Genomic DNA, 27,405 nt, shown 5'->3' on the forward strand with positions numbered 1-27,405 from the left:
AGTCAGTACATAAATGACCAAGTATCCACCTATATTTTTATTTTGGTAGTTTTATTTGCAATTAAGTTTAACTGAATCTCAGCAAAATCAACAGTCCATCTGGATTTCTGCGGGATGATTTGAGACATAATTTTAATAACAACTGTAACAGCTGCAGGTTGATTATTTTGAGATTTGCAGAAAAACAATGGTAGAACTCACCTCAGTACACTGGATCACACATAACACTGCTGTCTTGTGACTTTGACTGAAAGAATGGTTCTGTTTGGTCATTCAGAGGCCTAAATTAAAGCTCTTTTTAACCTGATAGTTGTAAAAGTGAGAAACTCTTTTTCTTTGTTTGGAAAGAAAAATCCCAATTGTTGTTTGTCCTTAAGTCACCACTTAAAAGATTATGAATCATTAATTTGAATCATAAGTCAGGAAGATACATTGGTAGAAAGGAAGGCTGTGCACTGCTCTTCTTTTTTTTTTTTTTCTTTTTTTCTTTTTTTTTTTTTTTGTCTGAATGCTCAGAAGTTGACCAAAGTTGGTTATCCAGCTCCACACCAGACCAGACCACTGCTTTCACTTTTTTAATTACCTCTGCAGTTAACAGTGCTGCCAGTAGCCATTGTAGGATGCTTCTGAGCAGAACACCAGATTCACACCAAAGAAAAAAAGACTCACACCCCCTTGAGGGCTCTTTCCTTTCCCACACTTGTAAATTAGTTGAGTCCATTTGGATGCTGTAAAACGTTATGGTGTTTACATTTAAAGACGATCAAAGATCTTCTCGAGGAGGCGGAGAAGACCGGATTAACAAATGACTGCTAATGACCCCGGAGTGTCATATTGGAGATTACACAGTCCCCTCTAGCAGCAGCGGGAGCTGCTCCCCTGCTTTGACAGTTGCCAAACCTCTAAAACCGTCTCTCAACCTACATTGATCTACATACAAAAGAATATCAAGATGGGATTAAAAAAGGAAAGGGAATCCAATATCTGTAGCACCTTCTCCCCCACTCCGGAAACTGCCTTTCCAACTCACCTGCTACGTAAGTAGCTTACACCTCTCCTCTGCTAACTGGCTGAATTGAGAAATTACAATTGGCTTCTCTATCCAAACGTGACTAAATTTATAAACGCTTTTACCAGGTGCTTCCAGTGATGGTCAAATCATTTTGGCTTATTCAACCATTGCATATTTTTCCTGCCCAACTCAGGTTCTCCATTCATCTAATCATTCACTGTACCGTCATAGTATGTGTAGTTAGCATTTTGTCGTATTATTGTGTCATTCATTGTTTTACTGATAGTACTAAATGTTTTATATATGAAGTCTTTACTTTTGTTTTCCGTAACTTACTTTCAGTCACTTTATATATCTGATTCTTTGTTGCTTGTTCTACCTAAATTCAAGTTAACTCTTTCCTAAATTAATCTGTGCATTATAGGCACTCTTGATTTGTCACCAAGAGAAATGGTTTATTAGTTTTATCATGCTTACTCTGACATTATATTTCTGGACGTATAATTAAAATGGTTCAGCGCAATGATTCTTATTAACGCCACATTACCTCAAATTAAGCTAATTTTCCCTACACCATGCAGGAAGGGTTCATCAGTTAGAGTAACAGAATGCTAAATATATTGACAGCTCAGTTTTGAATGGACTGTTTAATGGCCTCTGTAAAAAAAAACAAAAACAAAAAAACGGCACCAACATTCTGATCAAGAAACACAATTGCATCTTAATATATATATCACAAAAATTAAAGAATTTGATGTAGTAAACTCTTTCTTTGACAGGTATACAGAAAAATTCTTGCCTTTTCTGAAAGTTTGATGGGCCGTCTTCCTCTGTCTTTTCAATGTGATTATATGTTTCTTGTGCTTTGGTTTTTGTTCTTAGACTTTATATTGTTGCATACTTTATTACATCATAGGGCATTCATTGCATTGTACTGCTGTAATTCATGGAATTTCTGTTATATTTCATCCACTGCAGACAGGAACACCCATAACTATTCTACGAATTCCTAATGTTTTTTGTTGAATTGTTTCATTTACCTAAACCTTCACAGGTAACTAATTTGTTGTTCAGACATTTTTGACCCAACTCAGTGACAGAGTGAGCCAGGGGTACCAATAGGGGCTATTGAATGTTTTATAACGTATATTGTAAATCCGATTTTTGAATAGCGCAGTAGCACAAGCATCATTATTTTGAAGAAAGCATAGGAAAGCATAGCAGTTTGTCAGTGTGAACCCATTGCAGTTTAGCGTTGATATTAGCACAACAGCTGAATTGTGTATACAGACATTTTGAGAAGTTTTCTGTCTTGTAGGTTTGTACAGTTCATCTTTGTGTACACGAATTTGAGAGCGATTGTCATGTTTTACATGTTGAGCTATTGAAAACGATGATAGACTTGATGATACTGACAGAAGGCAGTAACAGTCACAACAGTTTTTATGAGGAAAAATGAAGGTGCTAAGTCGAGTTACTTGGTCATACATTCACTGACCAAAATAATCTGGTAAAAAACGCATTTTGTGTCTAGTCCAGGTTCTTTCAAAAGGTGTGGAATGCTGCTGTCATTACTATCATAGACAGGGTGACAGTTTGCTGAGTCGCGATGAGAAGGCCGTGACCTTTATTCTTTGAGTTAGCTACTTTGGGCTTCTTTGTTGAAGACCATGGGCGTGCTGTTGTGCTTGTGTGTGCAGAGAAACTGTCAAAACTTGTGGAAGATGCCCAGACAAAAACCACATGGTCCCCAGATTCATTCATTCCTCTTTTGTCCTGATAAATTCCTTTCTCAAAAAGCGCAGATTTGACCTTGAAACTCGATGTGACCTCTGCAGTCCTTGCAGGTGATTGACCAGCATGTCCTTCAACTCTGCTGTTAACCCAGAGTGGTGGCTCTGTGAACAGTGCAGAATGCCACTCCCTCCCTGGTGTTGCCAGATGGGTTTGCCCACAGATAGGTCTTGTATAACAGGGGCAGCCTAAGACGGCTGCACGGGTCTGCTCAGCCCATTTCAGGAGCTTCGTTATGTTTTCTTCTTCTTCACAAGCCCAGGGGTTATCTCCAAGAGTCATCATCTCCAGCCCTGTCAGCTTATCAAAGACCCCCTCAGCCAACCAGGAGAAGCGATTAGCATGCAAGTATAACTGAGCCAGCCTGGGCAGCCTATCCAGCGATCCAGGCAGGATCTGCAACAGATAGTTATGTGACAAATCAATGCACTCTAAATTGTGTGGCATATTCGTGGGCACAGTCCAGAACCTATTGTGACTGAGATTGAGAGCTTGGAGACTGGGCAGTGTGTTGTTGATGAAGACCACTCTCTCCAGTTCGTTGTCTGACAGGTCCAGTACTTTAAGGTTCCAATGGTAAGCTGTGTCATTTTTGTCCAGCGAGCGTAGGTGGTTCCCCGCTGCTCGGATGTCCCACAGAGACCGCGGCAGGTCAGTGGGCAGGTTCTCCAGGCGGTTGTAGGACAGGTCCAGCGTCCGCAGGTGGGCATAGTGGCGGAGCTGGCTGTCCAGACCCTGCAAGCTGTCAGACAAATTTATTTAAAAAACACATTTATATTTATGTAAAATTAACAAGTTTGCTGTTATTCTGACACTACTGAGGTTTTTTTTTTTTTATGGAGCTCCTATAAAATGACGGAAGAAAACTAATTTTATTACCAGCCTGATGTGGTGATGTCGCGATACCAGAAGTTATGAATTTGATATGATACCTGCCTAAATATCTTCATACCGATACTGGAACAATACCAAAACAAAAACCTTAAACATCAGGAAAAGTTATGGAATAATAGATGCCAGAACAGGGAACTTTAACTTTTTTTAATAGCATATGTAGATTGTTAACTACTTATTAAAGAGCCTGTTTTCATTAATTGTAATTTTTAAATCTAATTTGACTAAAAAGAAGACTACAAAATCGACAATAGAGTGCAGACCTCTGCCAAGGAGGTGTAATGAGTCATTTGTGTTCAGTCTACTTTAGTACACAGGCTGATAATCCTGGGTCTGAGCTTAATCACCATGAAAAGCCAAACTTACAGTTAATGTGATTTGTTTTTATTATTTTCATGCTATTTTAGTTCATGTGCTGTTAAGTGTTTTGTTTTTTGTTTTTTTACATACATGTAGGTGTGTTTTTAACAATAAATTATTACATGTATAACATTAGTACATTAGAAAATTAATAATTGGATTATTGTAAATAATTAGATCAAGGTCATAGAGTTATTAAAGACTTTACATGGTATGCAGTAATCCAGTGTCCCCATACTTGAGTTTTTATGATTTTCTTGGATAGTTAACTTTATATATGCAACCAGATTTCACTTATTAAACAGCATTTATTAAGACTCAATAAATACACCTCCTTGGCAGAGTTCTGCACTCTGAGTGCATTTGATAGTAATTGAAATAATTATTGACAAAAATATACATGCCGTCATTGCCACTACCAGTACTTGTTGAGTATAAATTAATCATTTATAACCAGTGTTGTTGATCGGCATACTTGTGAACGCCTGATTTTAGCATCTTGCAAGTTATGGTAAAGTTAGCTTACCACTGTGAAAGTTGTGTTTGCATATAGAGATGTTTGCCACATTGGTAAGTTAGCAAAAACGATAAAGCCAAATTAAACAGTTAACATTGCCTTAATTGCCTATTCAAACTCTGATGGTGAAAAAAGTATGCTTGTCATTAAATAAATAACACTAGTTAGACTTATATTTGAGGGTATGGGCATGATTTAATCATGTTATCTATCACATTCGCTAACCTGTTGCTCTTTGAATTCTTTGAATAGGACGGCATATCTGTCAGCAAGATGCTTTGCCAAGTTGGAAATGTTGGTTCCCTTGGTTTGCAAAACATCTTTTACGAAGGGGCTTTGTGGTGTTCATGGACTTGCCCTGACTGTCGGCTATGTGAGCGAAATAATTCCATATTTCGCTTTGTGTGTCTGCTTTTTCGACAAGCCATGGACGGTCGACAAGAGCACTTGTATTTGTAGCTATATCTCTCATTTTGTCACCATGAAAAAAAAATGGTTGGAACGCCCACTATGCCTGCAGGGAGTGGAAGCAGAGCGCTGCACAGACACACTGCCCCTCCATCACACATTGATGCAATTCATAGGAAATAGGGCTCTTATTAAAACACTGTCATTCTTAAAGCGCCAGTACTGATGAAATGGTTTAGTACTGTTTTTAATGGCAGAATATTAGGATATCTTTCAAGTATCAGTATACCGTGCAACACTAGCATGATCATAGAAGCAGGTAAACTGTAAATGTAAGTTCCGCTGAACAGCAGCCAGTGTGGCCATGAATGAGTGTAACATTGTTAACTGTAGAGAAGAGTTATTAAATCAGCAATGTGACTCATTAATGTCATTACCCGGCTTTGTCTACCTGAAGTTTACTAACATTAGTCACTATAAGCTGCAGCTTATACCAAACCAAGAAATGTATGACCAGTTGTTCTAACAATTCATTTGCAAGAGGAAGAAAGAGTTGTTTCTTTCTTTCAAAAGTTCCATAGATGCACTGTAAGTGCTTCCCCACCACACTATATTTACTTTTATCATCCTGACACTTTACATTGCAAGTATGGAAGCATCTGAGGAACTGATTTAATTTTGTCATGTTAGAGGCTCACAGATCATTATCTGGGACAGCTACATATTTTTAACAGTCAGGTAAAACTTGCTGCAGCCTTCAGAGCAATATAGCTAACTTGCAAGCAGTCACTAAGTAGCACTGATCACAAATAAAGACTACTATGTTCATTTTGCTGAAGATTTTATTGGTAGGGAGGCAAGGAAGTCTGGAAGTTTAATTGGCTGTTGGTCGCATATAATCATAAAACATTCAGCTGTTTTTAAACTCTCCTTTCCAACCTAAATCTCTTTAAGAAAAGAATGGATTTTTGGGGACCTGCTTTATGGTTTTAAAACTAACAATGTACCATCTGTTACATCTTACATGCACAGAACTCCAGTAATTGTCTGGGAGTATGCTTGTAACCAGATGACACTGCAGAGCTGCAGCTGCTTACCTGTTAAAAGACAGGTTGAGAAAGCGAATGTTGTGCTGAAGACCAGGCGGTAGCTTGGTTAGGCCTCGTGACGAGCAGTCCACCACGCGGTGTCCACGGCTGCAAGAGCATACAGAGGGGCAGATAGACAGCACCCCACCTCCCAGAACCCCACACAGCAGCAGGAGGAGCAGGCAGAGCAGAGAGGCATAGCAGGCGGGCATGGTGAGGGCTCTACAGAAACAGAGAGAAGAGGTATTTAGAAAGGTTATGCATCTTGAGGTGATTGTAAAAAAAGAAGAAAGTAAAGAAAAATGAAAAGAAATTGATGGAAAATGGTAGAAAAGATGCTTATATTGCATCACACTATATAGACATATATATACACTATATTTCTTTCTTAGCACTGCATCCAGGTCAGTAAAAAAATTACTATTCATGTCCTCGTCTGAAAAGAAAATCAATTCAGTGACACACAGTACAAACTAGGATTGAATGGCAGAATATCTCCATACAGAATTGTGAGGATGCAGTGCATTCCTGTAATGTGTTCTGATGTCAGACAGAAAACCAAAATGGAAGTGGACACTTGCTGAAGTCATCATTTTGTGCATGGGGCTCTAGGTTTGGCAGTCTTGGTCATTGGGTCCACCATTTAAGTCCAGACTGAAATATCTCAACAATGGTTGGATAAATGACTTTTCATCAAGTAACATCATTAGGTCAAAGTTTTCAATTATCCAATGAAATATCTCAACATGTGCTTCATGGATTGACACAAAATTTGATTCTGACATTCATTGTTCCCAGACAATGAATCATAATGCCTTGTCCTAATACTTCTGTTTAAATACCGGATTACAAGTGTTTTTGTTGAAAATGAGATTAGATTTCTGTCATTTATTTTTCATGGTCTTTAATGGATTTTTTGGGAAACCTTGACTGTGTCCTGACAGTCAACCTTTTTGGCATTATTTGGACATCGGAAATGCTCAGATTAAGTTCATGAAGCGGAGTCCTTCAACTTCAATTTGCCCTTCCTCTGAGACTTTGCTTGTAATCTCAATAATTAGTTTGACTTCCGTTCTGACCAAAACTGACGCTTCAATCTTGAAGTAGCTGAGGTGTGTGAATCATGAGCTTTGAGCTGTCATTACCATGTAGTACCACTGATAGTGTTTATTACTGAACAGTTTGAGAACATAATTGCCTCTGATGTATGTGAACTGCAGCAGATTATTTTGACATACATTAACACTGTTAAACCCAGACTATCTGTCAGATGTTCCTGTAAAAACCAGTCATGTTCTAAAGTGGGACAAATAGCTTCTTTCTGCTCATGATGTACTTTTAAGGGTGCTAGTCATCTTGACTGCCAATTGGCTTGAAGCTCTGCCAGTAGGACTGGAGCTCAGAGTGCTGCAGTGAGACTCAATTCATTTGAGATGATACGATAACCGTTTGTCCACAACTGCAGACGTTCTGGTCTGAAGATTGAAGGTCCATGTGTGTTTGTGTTCTTAAACACTGGACTGTGGGACATGTTAACACCCTTGAAATGTGCCCAGAAATTTCCCCAGGCTGTTTCATTTTTCGCTTGATAATTGCAGTGGATGCTCTGCTGTGATTGTGCCTGAAAATCACTAAATTCCTCTGTGTTCGTTTACAATCTCTAATATCACTTTTCTCAGTGTCCCCTTGGAATACTAAAAGGAGAAAAATCTGCATAGTGACAGAGCAGGGAGTTGTTTCTTTATGAGCCAGCACAACAATACACTGTAGTTTACTGCATTAACAGGATTCAGGAGGAAACAGCTCACTGCCCTGCCTATTAGGTGTATGTGGGTCATACATTTTTCCTTCTCTTTCCATTTGCAGTCACTCACCTCATCATGTCATCTCTCCTTTTCTCTTGTTGCCTCTTCTTCCAGCTCCAGCTGTTTTATTCTTTAGTGTTTCTATTGGTTCTTTACTGTTGGAAGATGGTGTCACACTCTTTTTTCTGCCTGTTGTGGATATGGTGGCAGGGCATCAAACATGCTACCTGCTAGCTCTGGCCTTCGTCCTGCTCACCGCTCTGCAGGCTCCCGATGCAGCTGGAGGTCCGGGTTAGGAGGGAGGGAGAGAGGGAGAGGGAAAGAGAGAGAGAGAGAAATGCAGCAGCAAGCCAACCCACTCTGCTGCTGATGAGGCAAGCAAGAGCTGGAATAGAGTGCGTATGTGTGTGCGCGTGTGCTGACAACAGAATGCACACAGCAGCAGCTCCCCCTTCTCTCTCTCTCTCTCAATCTCTCGTGCATATGCATTCTTATATACACTTGAAGAAAACAATGGCTCTTAATTTGCCTGCACACCACTTTTCTCATTAGGTACACACATACAGATTTCTTAATCATCACAGCGTGCTAGTATAAACAAAGTATAAGAAAGATTTGATTTGTTAGCTCATTCTGTCTCCCAGATTTCAGTCACTTTTTGATATATTTCACAATCCGAATTTGATCGTTTTTAAATGTGCATTTTCTTAAAGCTGTACTAATCATAATTTTTATAAGAACAATCCCTGTGTAATGTGAATTGTGTCACTCACCAACTACCACTTCCCCTTACCTCTGAAGCACCTTTTAGCCTCTTGTAGCTAATTGTTTTCGGTTTTGCAGCATACACATTTACTGTTTTGGTTCAGTCTCTCTGCTTTCATCAGCAGCAGCAGGCAGCTGTTTTAAGCAAAATAGCTCTAGTACTACCTGGATTGAAGCAACTTTTCTTCACAAAAGCACATAGCAAAAAATCTAGCAACTTTATTGACAAATCTTAGCTCCTTTCCGTAGAAGAGAGTTGCCAGTATTGCCCCAAGAGCGCGAGGTCTTGTCAATTGTTCAACTCTTTGGAGGCAACCAGATAATGTGCAGCTGCAGAATAATTTGGTACATGGAAGTGTGTTTGTTTTTAATGTGACATTAAAAACCACAGCCACTCAGAGACATGATAGAAACCAGTTTCACTAGGCTTTTGACTTTGCTTAATATTCAGAATTCTCTTCGGATACAATAAAAGCAACATAAAACATATACAAAATATACATTTGCAGACCTTTTAATAAAGATATCATGGCCAGGATTATTAACAGTTTGCAAAGGAATAAGATGACCAGACAACTAGATTAAATATATGTAGGTATGTAGGACTCATAGCCTAGGAATGGCACATTATTACATTTACATTACATCTATTTATTTGGCAGATGCTTTTATCCAAAGCTACTTACAAGTGAGGGACAGCACTAAAGCTTCGGTACAGTAGAAGACTTTGAAGTAAGTGCTAAGTGGTAGATCCATTCAAAGGACAAAGATCAAGGAGATCAGGTCCATATAGTCCATTTCATGTTTCCCATAGAAGTATCCTGATAGTCAGCAATAGGTGTAGTTGGGAGATGAAAAGTGTTGAGCCAGGGTAAGATGGAGTGTGTGGTTGACAGTTGTGTAGCCAGTGGTTTCTGTTCTATGATGGTGGTGCCCACACTTCTACTGGCTCACGAGCAGAGCAATCTATACTACCATTTCTAGACATATTGCGCAATCTTGACAAAACAGTATTAGTTATAACTAACTGTAACCTGCAATTTGCTAATGTGAAATGAGCAAGATAAACATAACTTCCACTTGTCATGAGTTCCTCAAACATCAGAAGTTGGTCCATTTCCTGTGCTCACAGTCACAGTTGTTGCTGCCTAGAAACCAATGAAACAGGAGATTTAGGGAAGGCATATGTCTGGTGGATGTGTTAGGGGGTTTGGGGATTAAGTTCACTTAAGGTTGGCCAAGGCCATCATTCAATTGTGCCAGAGCATTTTCCACAGCTCCAGATAGATTAGGAGGATTTGCATATTCTTGACTTAGGTTTGCAGCCTCTGAAGTATTATTTGTGCACAGTGGGTTTTTCGTTTGTGAAGAGGTCACTGACACAGAGTTTTCAACAGTCTCTGGAAAGTCTACTTTACATTTCTGGAACAACTGCAGAAGTCCCATTGCTTTCTTCCACATCATTTCCATCCACCTGCTGACCAAATGTATTTCCTTGACATTTATCTCCAAATGTGGTACCTGGTGTTATGTCTTCTAACTCCTCATCTGTTTCTGGGAGCAAAGACAACCTTTTGGATAACCTCTGAGGCAGGAAGCTCAAAAGAGAAATTCCGTTCGGTGACCTCAGTATTGTGTGGCCATTGTCAGCTCCACCTTCAAGAAATGGTGAAGGACCGGCCCAGTCTGTAGTAGTTATCTGCTGCTTCTTAAGCTTCCGTTTCTTTATGAAGATGACCAGGAATCCTACTATCATCAGTACCAGGGCTCCACCTATTATCCCTGCCACTGCTTTACTGTGGTTTGTTCCCTTATTTGCTGGTGGATTTAGATTTTTCTCTGCCTTGGTGATGTGGAATGGTGTCTTTGTCGTGGCCGGTGAAGTTTTGTATAAACCTGTAGAGTGCATAGCATCACCACCCGTGACTGGGTTTGTACTTTTAGACTTTTCAGCAGGCTTGGTAGAGGTGGTTGCAGTAGAGATGAGCTGTGTAGACTGTGCCGGATGTGTGGATGGATGGGTCATTTTATCACTTGCCAATTGGAAGGTCGATGTCTTTCCTGTGTGTTGGCTTTGGGTGGAGCTGCTTAGTATTGGAGGTGCGCTTGTAGTTGGGTTGCTGGCTTGAAAGGTTACAACTGTTGTCACTGATGTTGTGACTTTAAATTGTATGTCTATTGTGGACTTGACGCCTATTGTTGAGCTGTTTAACTGAGACAATATGGAATTGGTTGGAGTTGCTGCTTTTTGATTCATCGGTAAGAATGTCTTAGAAGGCGTTGTTTGAGTTGTTTGCTGGGAAGGATTAGTGTTGGATTTTGTAGTTTTTCCCTTTGTTGGATTTACATCAGCTGTGATGGATGGTGTGATGTTATGCCCAGAAACCTTTGAGAGTAGATTTAAGCTGGCTGCCTCCTGTGTTGTTAGATGGCCGTGAGTGAACTTATTTCCTTTTACCTCGCCTGTTGTCACATTAGTGAAGTTTTGATTCTGGCCAGATGTCAATACAGTGCTTGCTGTCAGTGGCAGCAGCCATATTAAAACGATGGTCATTGTTTTCTTCAGTTGTCTGCCTGGTTGCTCTGTCTTTCTAGCTATAACACAGGAAGTTAGGAAATTATTTAGGAAGTTAAACAGCATATGAACCGAAGCAATGCCATTTGATGAGGAAGTAGCTGAAAGGAGTTTGAGCAAATAAGGGATAGTGTTATGAAATGTAACCTGGTGGTACGTCCTTTCCTTAAAATGCAACTCTAAACAGGCATGTGTTTCAAGGATACATGCTGGTATTTTTAAAGCACTACAGTCAGCAGTTTCATCGGATTTACATTCACCTCAACACTGGTCTTTGTTTACATTTTACAATATTAAAACATCTTCAACTAAAGGAGGTTTTAAATTTTATCAAGGAAGTAAGAGATTCCTTTGATAACATTTTTTAAGCAACTTCATCATTATTATTTCTCAATCACAAATGGCTCCAAGGTGATTTAGTTGAGATTGTCACCGATAAGTTGCAGTGGTAGGACTGTTTCAATCCATCAGATATGTACAAGTTGTCTGTATACAGATTTGTCCTCCTTGGCTCAGTTTTACTTCATTTTTGTGTGGACACTGCCACATTTTTGGTGCCAGCATCAGTCCCAAGCTCTCAAGATATTAAGTGCACGCAAGACTACATTAATAATTCAAATGATTAAAATTTACTTACCAATGACTTTACACAGATAACCTCCGTAACGCATTAGCTGTGTCGTTCTATGACTGTCTGGCAGCATGTCCCTTGAATGAAAGCAGGAACTAACGACACAAAGGGTTTCTCCCTGCCGAAATCTCTAGACTAATTCTTACCTCACTTACAGGAAGTGTGACATGAAGATGATGAAGGTCCTCTGCATTCTCAGTCGGCTTTGCAAAACATAATATTCATATTTCACACCAAAGCTTTACTACATTAAAAATGCTTAACAAAACACAGAACATGAACATCGTCACTTTTTTAAGACATGCTCAGCTCTCCTTTCCCCTGTTCATTGTTTGATGGCTGCAAAAAACTGTCGTTGAGTAATTTGTTCCACTTTCAGTGAAGTGCTGCACAAATGAAACACACCATAAAGTCTTCTCTCCTGTCGTGGAAACTGAAAATCAGTTCTTGTCTGGTTCAGATGAGAGTTGGTACTCAAATACCAGGCGACACAGTATTCAGATTGTGTATAGATATGTATTGCTTGCAAGCATATGCAATCACCGGCATCACACAGAGATGACTGATAATGACTGAAGTGACGCATTCTCTCCCTCTTATATTATTTGGATGCAACACACATTAATTGTATCTAGCACATTTTTTCAGTCACAAGATGTCATGATGACCTTAGCTAACTTGATAATGAGTTTCTCTTTGGTTTAAGACATATTGTTCTTCTCTTATCCTTCGTACATCATTTCATCTCAACATCCTCTTAAACTCCTACAGATACATGTCCTGTAGTTGTGCAGGTGTATATTTTCAGCAGATTCAGATAACATGTACAGAGGAAAGAGATTTTAAGTCTCTCCAGGCTAAACTCCTTTATATTGGGTTTCTTTGTATTTAGTTTCCCAACAACTTAAACATTTTAAAATCATGTAGATTATATAAGACACATCTCTTCAAACTTATAAGAGCATAATCGTATTAGAAAACCGTTTATAACAGGAATTTCCCTTACAATCCTCACTCAAGAAGGGGCACTCAGGAGTAGATAAAGGTAACAACCACATGAGTGCAAATGTAATTTTACATTATAAATATGATTCAACATCAGAAACATTCTCTTTGCTCTGTACTCAACCTGCCTGGGTAAAAGCACAGTGAGGTCTTATGAAAATATGCTTAAACATTCTTAAACCACACAGACCCTGTTTTGCAGTGCCTTTCCATATGCAGGGACTACAGTTTCTCGTACCGTCAGTGATACAGTTAATCTTTAACTGCAATAACTGCAAGCTTTAGGTCATGCAGTCAAAGATTAATGTCACTCTAATTCACCACACCCACAGCCTGACGGCCAGAGGGTCCTTGACCTTCTTAACTGTATTTCTTTACAATTCCAAACCTCGGTGTTACAACAGGTGTCACTGTAGTCATGCAGATTGAATAATATAGTTCTCCATAATAGTATCAAAAAGAACATTTGCATTTTTAATTTGTGCTCACCACATCTTCAGTACTTCAGTATAGACAATCTGGCTAATCATTTCTTACACTCATGCTTCAAAGCTTTTTTATAATTGTGCACTCCTGATAAAAGCCAATATAAATATAGGGATAATGACCTGAATTATGAACGTTGATATGAAATACAAGAAATTGACACAATGCAAAAATCCATTTATTTAAAACCTGACATTTTAACAGGCTCTTTTTGATGTACACAACAAAGTCTGTAGTACAGGTAAGAGGTCCTAGACAGCTAAACTGACAAAAGATAAGTTCAACAGAGATTTATTAATACAACAAATACTGTTAGCAGACATTGTACCCAACTTTCTGAACATCATTTCAACATGGCTTTTATTATGTCCACTCAGTTACGGCATGTTGTAAAACAAGATAATTGAGCCAAATAAAGCAGTCTCAGAGCAAGTGTTGAATTTGCTAAGCTAGTGTGTAGAAATATGTAGCATATCATGTTAAATGTTTAAAAGTTATACTTAACTAATTGTCATGAAAAATGTACACCTCAATTTTTAAAAATATTTTTTTCTTGAGTGTAACCGTTGAAGTTGGCCAAGAAGACCTGTTTGCTGCATTACTCTTGACCAAAGACTTGGCCAGGAAGTACAGTGAAGTTATAGCAAAAACTCTATTCTCCTTATACCAACTAAAATATGTGTATTCTAAATAGTTATTTTGAACATATTCCTTGAGTAGAATCATACATCAAAATGCCAGGTGGCATGGCTCAGGAGGTAGAGCAGCTGTCTAATAATTGGAAGGTTCTTGGTTTGATCCCTGGCTACTCCAGAGAGCATGTTGAAGTGTTTGAATGGGTGAATGAGACATACATTTTAAAGCACTTTGAATGGTTGATAGACTAGAAAAGCGCTATATAAGTGCAGTCCATTTTACTTTTACCATACACAATTACTAGGACTACTAGGACTTCCTTTGTTACCAACCAAAATGTCTGTAGCATTGAATATCAAAAAACTGGATGGATTATCAGATTTGTAATTACTATTCACTTACTTACTTTACTTATTTATCTTAAATTAGATAGTTCCTGATTTATAACATAATTTTGCCAGTTTTAGACAATATACTACTAGATATATAGAATTTTAGAATTTTGCCCTCTTTTCTTAAGTGAAATAATGGTTTTCTTCAAAAATCTATTTATTTTTCTCAAAGTAAGGTATCACAAAACCATTCTTTTCATTATTTGTACCAAAACTCGGGAATTGTATCAGCAGTAGTATTCCAAATTTCAGACATTTTACTAAGGTTTTAGTTAAATTCTGTGAATTGTAAATAATGTGAATGCAAAATGCAAAATTAAAATACTCCTGAAATGACTGGTTGCTGTTTGTCTTGATTAAAGTGTCTTAGGCTGGAGTTTACTTCCTCACACAACAAGGGGCATGTCCTCTAGATCCCTGGGAACCTCAAGACAGTAGTCCCTGGAACTGGAACTTTGTATCTGACTGGTCTTCTCTTCTGGGTCAAAAGCCATCGCTGTGGCCCCTTCCTCAAGTCCTGCCCCAGCCTCCTCCTTTGCGTCTTGTATTTCAGCCTGCCTGTCTTCCTCCACCTTGCTCTCTGCTCTCACCTCTTCGAGCATGACACTTTCATCACAAGGCCCAACAACTCCTCCGACCTCTGACTGGTCAGTGCCCCAGTAGCTCGTACTGCTCACTAGGTCCATGTTGGACCGTGAGGTTCGGGGGGCACACAACCTGCGCTGAATATGGCAGACCTGGCATGCCAATACCACGGTGGCAACTAGCAGACAGACAATCAACCCCCCTGCTGACGCTATAGCAATCAGACCCATCTCAGTGTCGATCAAGCAGTCGGCGCGAGTGCTATTGGTGTCTATATCAGGAGAGTTTGTGCGGTCAGTAGTAGTGAGGCTGGGCTCCATGGCAGGGGGTGAGCTGCCAACTTGACCTTCTGTTTTGTATGTATTCGTCTGCATAGTTGAAAGGCCTTGGCCTGCATCAGTAGGACAGAATGGCAGCTGGTTGAGTAGGAGAAACAGCCAGAGAGAAGTTCTGGTGCCTTCCATTGTGCTCTGAAATTAAGACAGTTTTAAAAAGAAAAAAATCCAAATCAAAAGTTTAGACTTTCTGCATCATTAACAGCCTGTGACTTTAAACTGTTTAAGGTGAATTTAAATGTACTGAATCACTCTTAACCTTGATGAAGCAACTTTTTAAGTACTTACCTAGTGCCATTTCAAAATATACAGACCAGAAAGTTTATTTGACATTTAATGATATTTGGGGTATCATGTTAAATAGGAACAGGTTTCACTTTTAATGTGATTCAGAAAGAAGCTGCATGATCTCATATTTACAATACTTACTTGAAGTAGTCTATTGGTGGTAGTCTTGGTGGAGAGATGGAGTGAGATACCTGCTGCAGACGCACACTTGAGATGCTCTGAACTCACTTCCTGAACCCCTCTCTGGGTCTTTTTCTGGTCGAGTTATTTCAGGGCGTCTGGTTTGATACCACAGAGGCTGAAGAGCTCTTACAAGAAAATAGATTAAAAAAAATAAAAGTAGGTTCTCAGAAAACAAGCCATATTATGCTATGAGCAATTTTAGGCAGGCTTGCACACAAAACTCACCCCCAACTACAGAAGGCCTGAATTTAAATTAAACTTTCTCTAATTTTGTTTTAATCTCCTTTCTTTAGGTTCAAAACAGGCCAGATCAATGGTGACCTGCTCATCTACCATGTCCTCCTTACCCTAAAACCCTACTATGCTAAGCCCTATGAGATAGTAGTAGACTTGACACATGTAGGACCTAGCAATCGCTTCAAGACCGACTTCCTATCCAAGTGGTTTGTGGTCTTTCCTGGCTTTGCCTATGAGAACGTAGCAGCTGTTTATGTCTACAACTGCAACACCTGGGTGCGGGAGTACACCAAGTACCATGAGCGGCTACTGACGGGCCTGAAGGGCAGCAAGCGGCTCCAGTTCATCGACTCTCCAGCTAAGCTTGCCGAGCACATCGAACCCGACCAACAGAAGCTGCCTGCTGCCACACTGACCCTGGAGGAAGACCTTAAAGTGTTCCACAATGCCCTTAAACTAGCCCACAAAGACACCAAGGTCTCTATAAAGGTAAGGATGCAGCTATAGCAGTTGTACTAAAAGGTGCTGAATACTTAGACTGGATTTGATTAGCGAAGGTTAGTAAACCCATTAGAGAAATTCGAGCAAGCCCTGGGCTCTGAAAACACATTTTTTTTGTTGATTAGGTGGGTTCGACAGCAGTTCAGGTGACATCAGCTGAGCGGACCCGTGTCCTTGGCCAGCCAGTCTTCCTCAACGACGTCTACTACGCCTCAGAGATTGAGGAGATTTGTCTAGTGGATGAGAGCCAGTTCACCCTCACCATGGCCAACCAGGGCACACCGCTCACATTCATGCACCAAGAGTGTGACGCCATTGTCCAGTCTATAATCCATATCCGGACACGCTGGGAGCTGTCGCAGCCTGACTCCATCCCACAGCACACCAAGATCCGACCAAAAGATGTCCCTGGAACTCTGCTCAACATCGCTCTGCTCAACCTGGGCAGTTCTGACCCCAGCCTCAGGTCTGTAATGCAGAGCATGTAGAGTTATTCTAGGAAGTAGTCTGATCAACTTTAATGAAACAAATTCTGATGTGTACTCTTAAACTGTTGTCTAAACTGCAACAAATGACTGCTCTCTTTCCAGAGAAAGCTCATCTATTTGTTTTCTTTTGTATTAGGATTTGTAGGTACCAACATTTCAAATCACTTCTGGTTTGGCCTGCAAAAGTAAAATTACCTTGTGTGGTTTTAACAATGTAGACACACAGGTTGCGTTAGGTTATTCTACATGGTCAAAAGTATATGGACAGCCAAACAAAGATGGAAACCTGAACATTATACATGTGCTACACATGTGTGATTTTAAAACCTTGGGCATTAAAATGCTCTCATTTAGCCCCAAGAGCATGTTGGGTGATAAGGTCTGGCTCACAGTTGGAGTTCCATCCCAAAGGTGTTGGATGCGGTTGAAATCAGGGCTTTGTGCAGGCCAGTCAAGTTCTTCCACAGCATACTGGGAGAACCATTTCTTCATTGAATGGCTTTGCACATGGGGACATAGTTATGTTGAAACAGGAAAGGGACAAACATAAAGTGGCAGCACATAGTTGGAGGGATGTTGTTGTCTGAAATATCAATGCAAAGTTTAACAACAAGGTTTCCCTTCATTGGAACTAAGAGGCCCAAACCAGGAAAAACAGACTCAGGTGGAAGATTATTTGGACATTCTTTTAGCCATATATTGTAGTTTGTGAAGGTTCAAGACTTTAAACACCCTGGACTAAAATTTGACTTCTTTATTTAAGAGAAGCTATTTTTTCTGCCCAAATGTATTAGGCAAAAAAGACAACAGAGGAATGGTAAAACTTGAAAACATTGTTTTTGCACTACTCTAGCCAGGGCATAACATCTTTGGCTTGTTATCTTTCCCACATCCAGATCTGCGGCATACAATCTGTTGTGTGCTTTGACCTGCACCTTCAACCTAAAGATAGAGGGCCAGCTGCTGGAGACGTCAGGCCTCTGCATCCCAGCCAACAACACCCTCTTCATAGTCTCCATCAGCAAGACGCTGGCTGCCAATGAGCCCCATCTGACACTGGAGTTTCTGGAGGAGTGCATCTCAGGCTTCAGCAAGTCCAGTAAGTACACTTAACATAGCTGCTGGCAGACATACACATGCTCCCACCTACATACTGTTTTACAGCAGTGTTACTTTATAACTCAGACTCTTTTTGCTCTAAACATGCTCCAGTAGATACATTGTGCTCATGTGGGTTTTCTGAACTTCTCCTGTTTACTGAAAAGCACTTAGGCATGTTTTCACATAGCTGCCTTATTTCAGGGTTTATGCAAGATTTACTAATAGGTCACATATTCATGATATAAAATGGTCATCAGCTGAGCTGGAGTGGAAACTAGACTGCCCCCCCATTTTAGACCAGCACTAAGACTCCTAACATACAGCTGAACCAAAGCAGTTTGGACCAGCCTCTGATACTGTCACCCCGAAAGCCCCGTGCACCCTCTAAGGAGACTAAAAGCAGCCAACTACTAAGAACAAACCTTTAAGTAGATGGAAGTACTCTAAGTTAGTTCTGGAAAGCCATAGAAAGGCCATGATGAATCCTTGTTTTTGAAATATTCAGTGACTTTTGCATGATGTGAAGCAGGTGTCATGCTGACAAGTGTGCCAGAAAAGTTGCATTGTACAGCACTGAGCTGGACTTGTTGTCAGAAGAGGAGTTTTCTCTACCTTTGCAGCTTTTTAATGTGTTTCCAGTGCTTCTAGTTTATGACTTTCATAGTTGACTGTAGTTTTTTTTATTCTGATTGTTTTTGATTGACTGAATTCTTTCACTCACACACATTGTATCTCAACTTGCCCTGTCCTCTTTTAAAAAACTATTTAATACCACACACTAAGGCTGGGTGACATAGAAAGTTTGTACAATGTTTATGTGATTACTTAAATTAGACCAAGCATAATAAACTGTGTCATATAAAAAATGGTAATATCTGTTATATTGATTATATTTTGTTAGTACTGAGTGTGTTTACAGGATCCTACATTTCCCATAATGTAATCAGTAGCTTCATTTTTTTAAGATATCCCTCATGACATCAGTATGACATCATTAGAGTTATTTTTCCAGACTTCAGAAAGCTCCTCCCAAGCCTCAGAAGATAACTGTTATCAAAGCCTGAGTGGTACTAAACATGAAGAGTAAATTGTTGATGTGGAAAATCAGTGAGTGCCCCTTTTAAGTGAAAATGTAAAAAATGATAAAAGATGGTTCTTTACAATAAAGAAAAAGTTCAGTACTGTGGACTACTGTAAATCACAGATAATAAGAAAATCTGTTTCTCTCCAATTTCAGCATTGACCCAACACTAAACTTGGCTGTACAATGTGTTATAAAGTAAACCAGTAGTTGTGTTAACAACTGTTGTTGGTCTGTTGCAGGTATTGAGCTGAAGCATCTCTGCCTGGAGTACATGACACCCTGGCTGCTCAACCTGGTTCGCTTCTGTAAGCACAACGACGATGCCAAGCGCCAGCGCGTCACTGCAATTTTGGACAAACTCATCACCATGACCATCAATGAAAAGCAGATGTATCCCTCTATCCAGGCCAAGATCTGGGGCAGCCTGGGCCAGGTGAGTATACCACACCAACAGTTAGTTGATTAAAAATGTCTGGTGGATTTGGCCTCTAACATTGTGACTGTGTCTTCAGATAACAGACCTGTTGGATGTGGTGTTGGACAGCTTCATTAAGACCAGCGCCACAGGAGGCTTGGGCTCCATCAAAGCAGAGGTCATGGCTGATACTGCAGTGGCTCTGGCTTCAGGGAATGTCAAACTGGTCTCCAGCAAGGTGAGACTCTCCACTGGGACATTCCATGTCAAATCAACAGAGGCCTTCTGACTGACCATTTTGGATTTGCTTCATCCTTTATGTAAGCATGTCATTATACCCAACAACTCGTGTGCAAAATTTTTAGCTTGTATCTTTAATTTCTGAGATATGGAGGCTTTAGAAAAAGAGGTTGTGGTCCTACACTATTAAATGTCTTTAACTTCTAAAATTGTTGGCCTACAGTTGCATATTGCCAAGTTATGGCTTGCTGAAAATTATAGTAAAAAATTCTTTCATCCTTTGGAACCCACTATATCTTCATACTGAACCACATCAGATCTTTTAAATTTTTCATATATAATACTCAGATTACAGTTCTTTCTTAACCATTTCATGCATGTCTGAAAGAAAGGAAAGTAAAACTGTTATTTGAAAAATGTCGATTTGTAGTAAAACACGGTGTGTTTGATACCTTAATAAAGATAGTTTAGTTCATGGTACCAACTTCATATTTGGTGCTTTTACTAATTAAAACATAGTCTTTCCAGTGCTATAATTGTTTTTGGGGTAGACTTTGTCTTGCATGGGCAATATGCACTTGACTTATAGGTGTGGAATCTTTTTTTTTTTTTTAATGTCTCATAAATCAGACATTTTGATTTCTTTCAGACATGCACATAGTTGCTAAGAAAGTACTATAACATGAGTATTAATATACAAATTTTAGATTTGATGTGGATCAATGTGAAGATATAGTAGGCTCCAAAGCATCAAAGAATTTTTCATTTTCAGCAAGGCCCTCTTGGCAAATATGCAACTGTAGGCCAACCATTTTAGTAGTTTAAAACAATCCCTGAAATTTTCAAGCATGATGCATGAAAATTTCAAAAGTATTGACTTATGGAACTTTGCAGTTTTTTGACAACACTCATTTATTAGGGCCAAGACCCCTTTTTTAAAGCCTCCATATCTTGGAAACTAAAGCAGATACAAGTATATATGTATATGTATGAAACAAATCTAAGATGGTCAGTCAGGAAAGTTCTCTAAAATCTATTCATTTGACATGGAATTAATGAATGTATGCATGCACGAATAATGTCTGCGCAGTTACCTGTACTCAGCACGTATTATTTTATTGAAGCGTGAAGATGTTAATATCATGTCTCGTAGAGCATTTCATGCTATTAGCATCCTCTACATTATGAGAGGAGACCTTGTTTTCACCCAGTGAGCAGAGCAGAGTTTTGGAGCACTGTCAACCAATCCTGCAATCATGTAACTCACCACTGCATGTACATGTTTGGTCGTCTCCCTCCAATCTGGGCTTGGGCAAATCTCTCACACACGCACAAGCACACACACACACACACACACACACACACACGCGCGCACACGCACAAACACACACACCAGTATTTAATGTAGGATCCTGCTTGACCATGCGTTTAGGTACTGTGTTAGTCATACAAACTGAGGTCAGGCCTCTTTGTTTTCAGTTGCTTCTACTTTAAATGCTGCTGATTAAGCGAGCTACAGCAAAATCAACTGAATGTTGTTGTAACTTTAGTTTTTTTTTGAGTCAATGAGTTTCCCCACATTCATTCACTCTAGGACATGAGTGATGCACATTTCAAGCATTTAGCCGACAGCACAAAACATCGTAATGTCAAAACAACCACTCCTTTATTTAACAGTCCAGGCACTAGCGGGGTCTTGCCATGCATCAACACTCTGCTGCTTTTTAATCATGTGTGCTCCTGGATCGGCACAACCCCAGCCACTGTAAGGGAAGTTTGTCTGTTGAGCACCTTTCCATAGCAAGGAACTTCAAAGTGCTCCTGTATTGCTACTGTACCTCCAATACTATTACTATATACTATTTTTTTTTTATTTATTTATCATAGGCTGTTTCTGAGAATGCTCATTCAGTTCTCAACAAAATCCGAACCATCACCAAAAAATTGAACCATTTTTTTTCCTTTTGTTAACGAGGTCTTCTTCAGCAGTGTGCACCGGCACTGTGTTTCCTTCCATGTTGCAGGAGAACTTGTGAGCAAGTGTGGCCGGGTTTGCATGCAAACGCAGAGAGAGTGTGGGCGGGGTTGTGCGGAGAATGTGAGAGGGGAGAGATGCAAAAACTAGCATGACTTTACGGCAGAAATGGGTTATGTAACGCAACAGCAAACTATATTAATACAAACTGTATTGTTTCATCCTATATCTCATTTGAAAATTTGTCGATATACCTTAAAAACTTTATATACCACCCAGCCCTATTTCAGCCCCCCCCCCCCCCCGCAGAGATTTAGTTTCGCAAGCTTTTCAACTTCTTCATCCCACTTGAGTTTCCAAACCTGCATACAAATACCACCATTCTCAGCCACCCAGTTCACTATAGTTTGATACAATTGTAGGCACCATACTTGTAACTTCAAATCTTTCTACACTTAATTTGATAAATACTTTTCCATATTGTTGAAGTATGATCCAAAAGTTATATTCAACAACATTAATAAAAAAGAGATTTATTACAGTATTGACATGTTTTAGGAATTATAGCTAAGTGACAGGGTGAATGAGTGAATGGGACTTTTGTTAAAGGTTTAGTTTCTGCACCAAGTTGACACTGGTGTGTGAAATAGGCATTAAATGAAATAATGACTTACTTACTTACTAATGGAAGAAATCAATCCAAAGCTGTAAATGTCTCCTGACTCAGAGAATCCAAAGAAACAAACTCATCCACTCACTATCCATTATCTGTGTACTCTGGATCCTAAATTCAGCCTGCTACTCAGATAAACACAATTATACACAGACACACACAAAAGAAAAGCCAGGCCCTGGCTCCTATTATGGCAGACAACAACACTGCACTGAATAGTGGCCATTGTAAAGATTTTTGACTAAGAAAAGCCAGTCAGTGTTAAGTTGAAGTGCTGCTCCCCTTAATTATTTAGTGTAGTGTTACCAAAGTGTTATACTGAAATTTAGAATGTCAACTTAACAGGTGTACATGTCTTTTGAACCATATGTGAGTGTTTATGCTGGTGTTATCCACAGGGCTACTGTCTGATGTCATGGCAGGAGAGCCTACTGAGCACAATGGACCCTTGTCTTCTGCTCTTGAACTCTTTGTCACCCAAGGGTTGAATAAATGCTATTTTCTCACTGGTTATAACCATAGTCATTTTGTCGATTGTATCAGCTCCACCTCTAAAGAGTCGGGCACAATGTTTACCAAGGCTCCTCATTGTGGATTGGCTCATCAGTCATATTTATCATAAGTCTGTGACATGTTCTTTAAGGTTATGGCACAGTAAATTGATCAAAACATGATTAAAGTTTCACTAGAACTTTTACATATTGATTTTATTTGATGTGAGCTGCACAACGTTCAGAGTTTGGGAATTTACCTACAGCTTATGTGAAGCTAAAGTATGTCACCAGCATCAAGCTGAAGATAAAGTAAACTAAAGCTTCTTCTCAGGGTTGAATTTGGGGTCATGGGTATGGAAACTTAAAGCTGCTCTAATCATTATATTTAAATCAACAATGGATCAAATGATATGTATTGTGAAAAGGGTGGCTGGTAGGGATGAAGCCAAAGAAAATCATCACCTCAGATCTACTGAGCCTTTACTTTAGCCTCTTTTAGCTCATTGTTTTGCTTTTAAAGCCTGGAAACTCTGCTTTCACTACCCTTGTTTCCAGCAGCAGGCATCTGTTTTCAGTGATAAAGCCACTGTCCACTACCTGCTCAGCAGTAAACAGGAGACAGACACAGATAGAGACTACCTGGTTAACATAGTGGAGAATTTGGCAGCTAAAGAGCCAGATAAAGAGAGAAAAACAGAAGATTGAAAAATTGACTTAGATTAATCAGGTGGACACAAACACCACTCCAGATGAATGAATAATGTAACTGGTTTATGTGTAAATAAGCAACTGTTTGATAACAAATTAATTATAAAAATTTTCTAAGTGGATAGTATCAGTGCTGTATTTACAGATTGTTCCACTGCCACCAAGTGGCCATGAATTGAATGCAGCTTTAAGTGCAGTTGACCAAAAAAAAAAAACAGCGAGTCAGTTTTGCACAGAAGTAGTGTCTCCTGAGCACTGCTAATTGATGAGATCTGATCTATCTGAAAGAAATTTACGATGGATTTGTTGGATCACTGTGTCCACATTTGTTGTCTCCCTGGTGTTTTTATTGCAATGATACTGTATGGGATTTTTCCTGTTGGCTGCCTAGGTAGAGTTCATTAAACTATTGGCTGAGTAATGTTTTTTTTTTTGTGGTCAACCATTACCATTTTGAGAATAATATGAGAAGTTTGGCTTCTGTCTGTGGTGTTTTAATGTTGGTCTTCTCTCATTCTTTGTGGCAGGTCATTGGTCGGATGTGTAAGATCATAGACAAGACATGCCTGTCGCCAACACCCACACTGGAGCAGCATCTGATGTGGGACGACATTGCTATCTTGGCCCGCTACATGCTCATGCTGTCCTTCAACAACTCACTGGATGTTGCAGCCCACCTGCCCTACCTGTTTCACGTGGTGACCCTGCTGGTAGCCACCGGACCACTGTCCCTCAGGGCCTCCACGCACGGTTTGGTGATCAACATCATCCACTCCCTCTGCACTTGTTCTCAGCTCAACTTCAGTGGTGAGGACTGATTTTGGTTAGGCCAGCAGTCTGCTACCATAGTATGAATCAACCTTTTGTTAATTTCAATAATCTCACAGCGCATGGAAAGAGCAATCCTAAATCTTGTATACTCAAATTAGAGTATACAAGGGGAGCACGCTCACACCACAGTGGAGGCACACACACACACAAAAAAAAACTTGTTCTATCAAAATAAATGAATGTTGTTCTGTTGAATGATTCCAGAGGAGACAAAACAGGTCCTGAGGCTGAGCCTGACTGAATTCTCCCTACCCAAGTTTTACCTGCTGTTCGGTATCAGCAAAGTTAAGTCAGCTGCTGTCATCGCCTTCCGCTCCAGCTACAGAGACCGCTCCTTCTCACCAGGCTCCTACGAGAGGGAGACATTCGCCCTGTCCTCCTTGGAGACCGTCACTGAGGCCCTACTGGAGATCATGGAGGTCAGCAGAGAACATCAAGCCTAATAGACATCAGTTTTTCACTCCTTCTTTGTTCCCCCAGTGCATTTATTTTAAATAGGAAAACCCCATAGATTCCAGTGTGTGAGCGTTAGGAGGCAGTAAATTTTATAGTAACACAAATTTCCGTATCCTGAAATAACAATATTTGTTACAATAATTTCTCATTGTTAAATGCTTAATTTTATTTTGGAATAAAACAATGAACGAGGTAGAACAAGACTGAAATGCAACAAGCAATTCTGAATCTTGATTATCAATCTAAAACTATTTGCTGCGATTTAAATAGCTAATTATTGAACTTTATTTGTCTCTTAGGTTTCCAGCCCAATGTGTTCTCTATTTTTGACCTGTTTAGGTTTGAGGGTCCAGTGTTTCCTACACGTTGACAATTTATTTGTGTGTCAAATCTATCGATTTGAAAACATGTTGCACAACTTTCATAGAAGCTCATACTGGTCTGCATCTCACTGTGCGTGCTTTCTCTAAGTAAGAGATTTTCCATATCTGTCAGTTACTTTTAGTCTGTTTGCTCGGTGTTGTCTTTCCTCAGGCTTGTATGAGGGACATCCCAGCCTGCAAGTGGTTGGACCAGTGGACAGAGCTCGCACAGAAGTATGAACCTCCTCCATCCTATTTTAATGCATCTTTGTTAAGAACATGAATGTGCAGTGTGGATCATATGTGTTTGTGTGTGTGTTTGGATTCCAGGTTTGCATTCCAGTATAACCCATCTCTCCAGCCCAGAGCGCTCGTGGTGTTTGGCTGCATCAGTAAGAGAGTGAGCCACGGCCAAATCAAGCAGATCATCCGAATCCTCAGCAAGGCAAGCCCTCTGCTCAGCATAGACCGGGTGAGAGCACACATTCACTTATACAACCCTCTCTGTCAGACCTGTGCTCTGACCCATGAACGCGACGTGTTTCAGTCTATTCAAAATCAATAAAAGACACCCAGTACAGTCCATGTGTCCACATTCTGTTATCGTCAAGCTAAGCTACTTCAGCTTCACCTGTGAATTCTTTCCACACCTCAGTACCAAGTTCTCATCAGGAGATAGACACATTTCCATTGCCTTGATGTGTTCTGTCAAATGCTAGTGACCTTCAAGCACTTAAACCTGTTTTTGCAACACCTCATAGCCAGTCAACAGCAGATTTATTCAACAGCTATCAAGAGAGGACTATGTTCTGGAAAACCAGATGCCTGACACGTTTTTAAATTCAGACTGAGCTCTTTACTGTCCCTATACTGTCTGATTAGCAATCAATATGGATTTAGCCTCTCCTTTATTTTGCAAGCACTCAAGTTTGATGGGGTTCATTTTTAGGTAAAAAGTTTCTTAATTCATGACCAACCATTCCAGTTGAAGGGTAGAAACATACTCCCTGTCTGACTTTGTTGATAAATCTGTTCATTCATACAATTCATATAAATAGATACTGCTGATTGGTATTTATGTTGTTTGTCTTTAGGCAGCCATGAAGTAATTAATTGGTGTTACCAGTTTAAAATCATACATCTCCAAATGGTCACTATTTCAGAAAAGTAGCCTTTCTTTTATTGTGAAGATGGAGTACACCAGATATACTGTATAATGATTATCTTTGATGTGTTACTGATTATCCCTTTCTTCCTTATAACTACTTTGTATCATAATCACTATAAACCCTTTTGACCTCATAGAGAAATATTTGACTGAATGTTACTTTCAAAAATTTTGATTTATGCAGGTTTAAGGAGGCCCCGTACACATTTTCCTCATACAAATATTTCTCAAATCTGGATGACTGGTTTATCAGTATTGAAGTATGTGAAATTGTAAAAATAAGGCATTATGCTTGGTATTACGCTTTTCATATAACAAAGGTTACAGATCTGTTATGTCGTGTATTGAATTTCAATATAAGATTTTTCTCTCTTCTGTTTTTTTTCCTGTCCCTCCTCCTTGCTTTTGTTCCCTCCCTCTCTTCTGTCTTCATCCTACCATCACAGGGTCTGGAGAGCTGCCTGAAGGGGCCAGACAACTACAACAGCCAAGTATTAATAGAAGCCACAGTCATTGCTCTGACCAAGCTACAGCCTCTGCTTAGCAAGGTATACAACCACCTGCAGCGACAGCAAAATGCCATCAATCTGTTGCATTACTGCTGAATATTTTCCAAAGCGAACCGTCATTTTTTTAAATGGAATTTTAAATTTGTTTCTTTTTTTGGCTGGATCGCAACAGTAGGACCAGCCCTATAAATGCAAATGTCTGTGAGTGAGTGAGTGAGTGAGTGAGTTTCCCCATTGGCCATTGCTTTTTCAAAATGAATTGGCGCAAACCGTTTCTACTGTATCATTAGGGGTGTATTTACAGGCAGTTGTCTTTACCTTATATGTATGGTGATTTTGTCAGACTACGTCTGGTTATAAAATTAGGATTTTTAGCAGTGCAGAGCAGCAGCTTGGCTTGGAAG

General features: G+C 39.7%; 2 protein-coding genes across 5 annotated transcripts in view; one reads left to right on the top strand and one right to left on the bottom strand.

The window, feature by feature from the left end:
• The window catches only part of LOC120792129 (neurofibromin-like), a 128,074-nt gene that overhangs the window by 70,989 nt on the left and 29,680 nt on the right, over positions 1-27,405 (top strand). Inside the window, exons 34-43 of the mRNA XM_040131188.1 lie at positions 16,053-16,485; positions 16,623-16,963; positions 17,882-18,084; positions 19,410-19,603; positions 19,683-19,823; positions 24,203-24,482; positions 24,711-24,925; positions 25,497-25,558; positions 25,655-25,796; positions 26,939-27,040. Of these exons, the coding sequence (XP_039987122.1) occupies positions 16,053-16,485; positions 16,623-16,963; positions 17,882-18,084; positions 19,410-19,603; positions 19,683-19,823; positions 24,203-24,482; positions 24,711-24,925; positions 25,497-25,558; positions 25,655-25,796; positions 26,939-27,040 (2,113 nt within the window). The remainder of the gene's footprint in view (positions 1-16,052; positions 16,486-16,622; positions 16,964-17,881; positions 18,085-19,409; positions 19,604-19,682; positions 19,824-24,202; positions 24,483-24,710; positions 24,926-25,496; positions 25,559-25,654; positions 25,797-26,938; positions 27,041-27,405) is intronic.
• Positions 1,672-11,927, bottom strand: LOC120792486 (oligodendrocyte-myelin glycoprotein-like). 4 transcript variants are annotated; one of them, XM_040131692.1, is made up of 4 exons: positions 11,856-11,921; positions 7,948-9,791; positions 6,083-6,295; positions 1,672-3,548 (listed from the first exon to the last, which is right to left on the bottom strand). In XM_040131692.1, exons 2-4 carry the CDS (start codon positions 7,953-7,955, stop codon positions 2,558-2,560), a joined length of 1,212 nt encoding a protein of 403 aa, XP_039987626.1. In that variant the 5' UTR covers positions 7,956-9,791; positions 11,856-11,921; the 3' UTR covers positions 1,672-2,557. The 4 variants fall into 4 exon arrangements, 3 of the variants coding, with proteins under 3 accessions (XP_039987626.1, XP_039987625.1, XP_039987627.1); XM_040131691.1 differs by lacking the exon at positions 11,856-11,921 and having other exon boundaries at positions 7,948-10,059; XR_005707821.1 differs by lacking the exon at positions 6,083-6,295 and having other exon boundaries at positions 3,466-3,548; positions 7,948-11,238; positions 11,856-11,927.

The sequence above is a fragment of the Xiphias gladius genome, chromosome 7 (genome assembly GCF_016859285.1).
Source record: "Xiphias gladius isolate SHS-SW01 ecotype Sanya breed wild chromosome 7, ASM1685928v1, whole genome shotgun sequence".
Lineage (NCBI taxonomy): Eukaryota > Metazoa > Chordata > Actinopteri > Istiophoriformes > Xiphiidae > Xiphias > Xiphias gladius.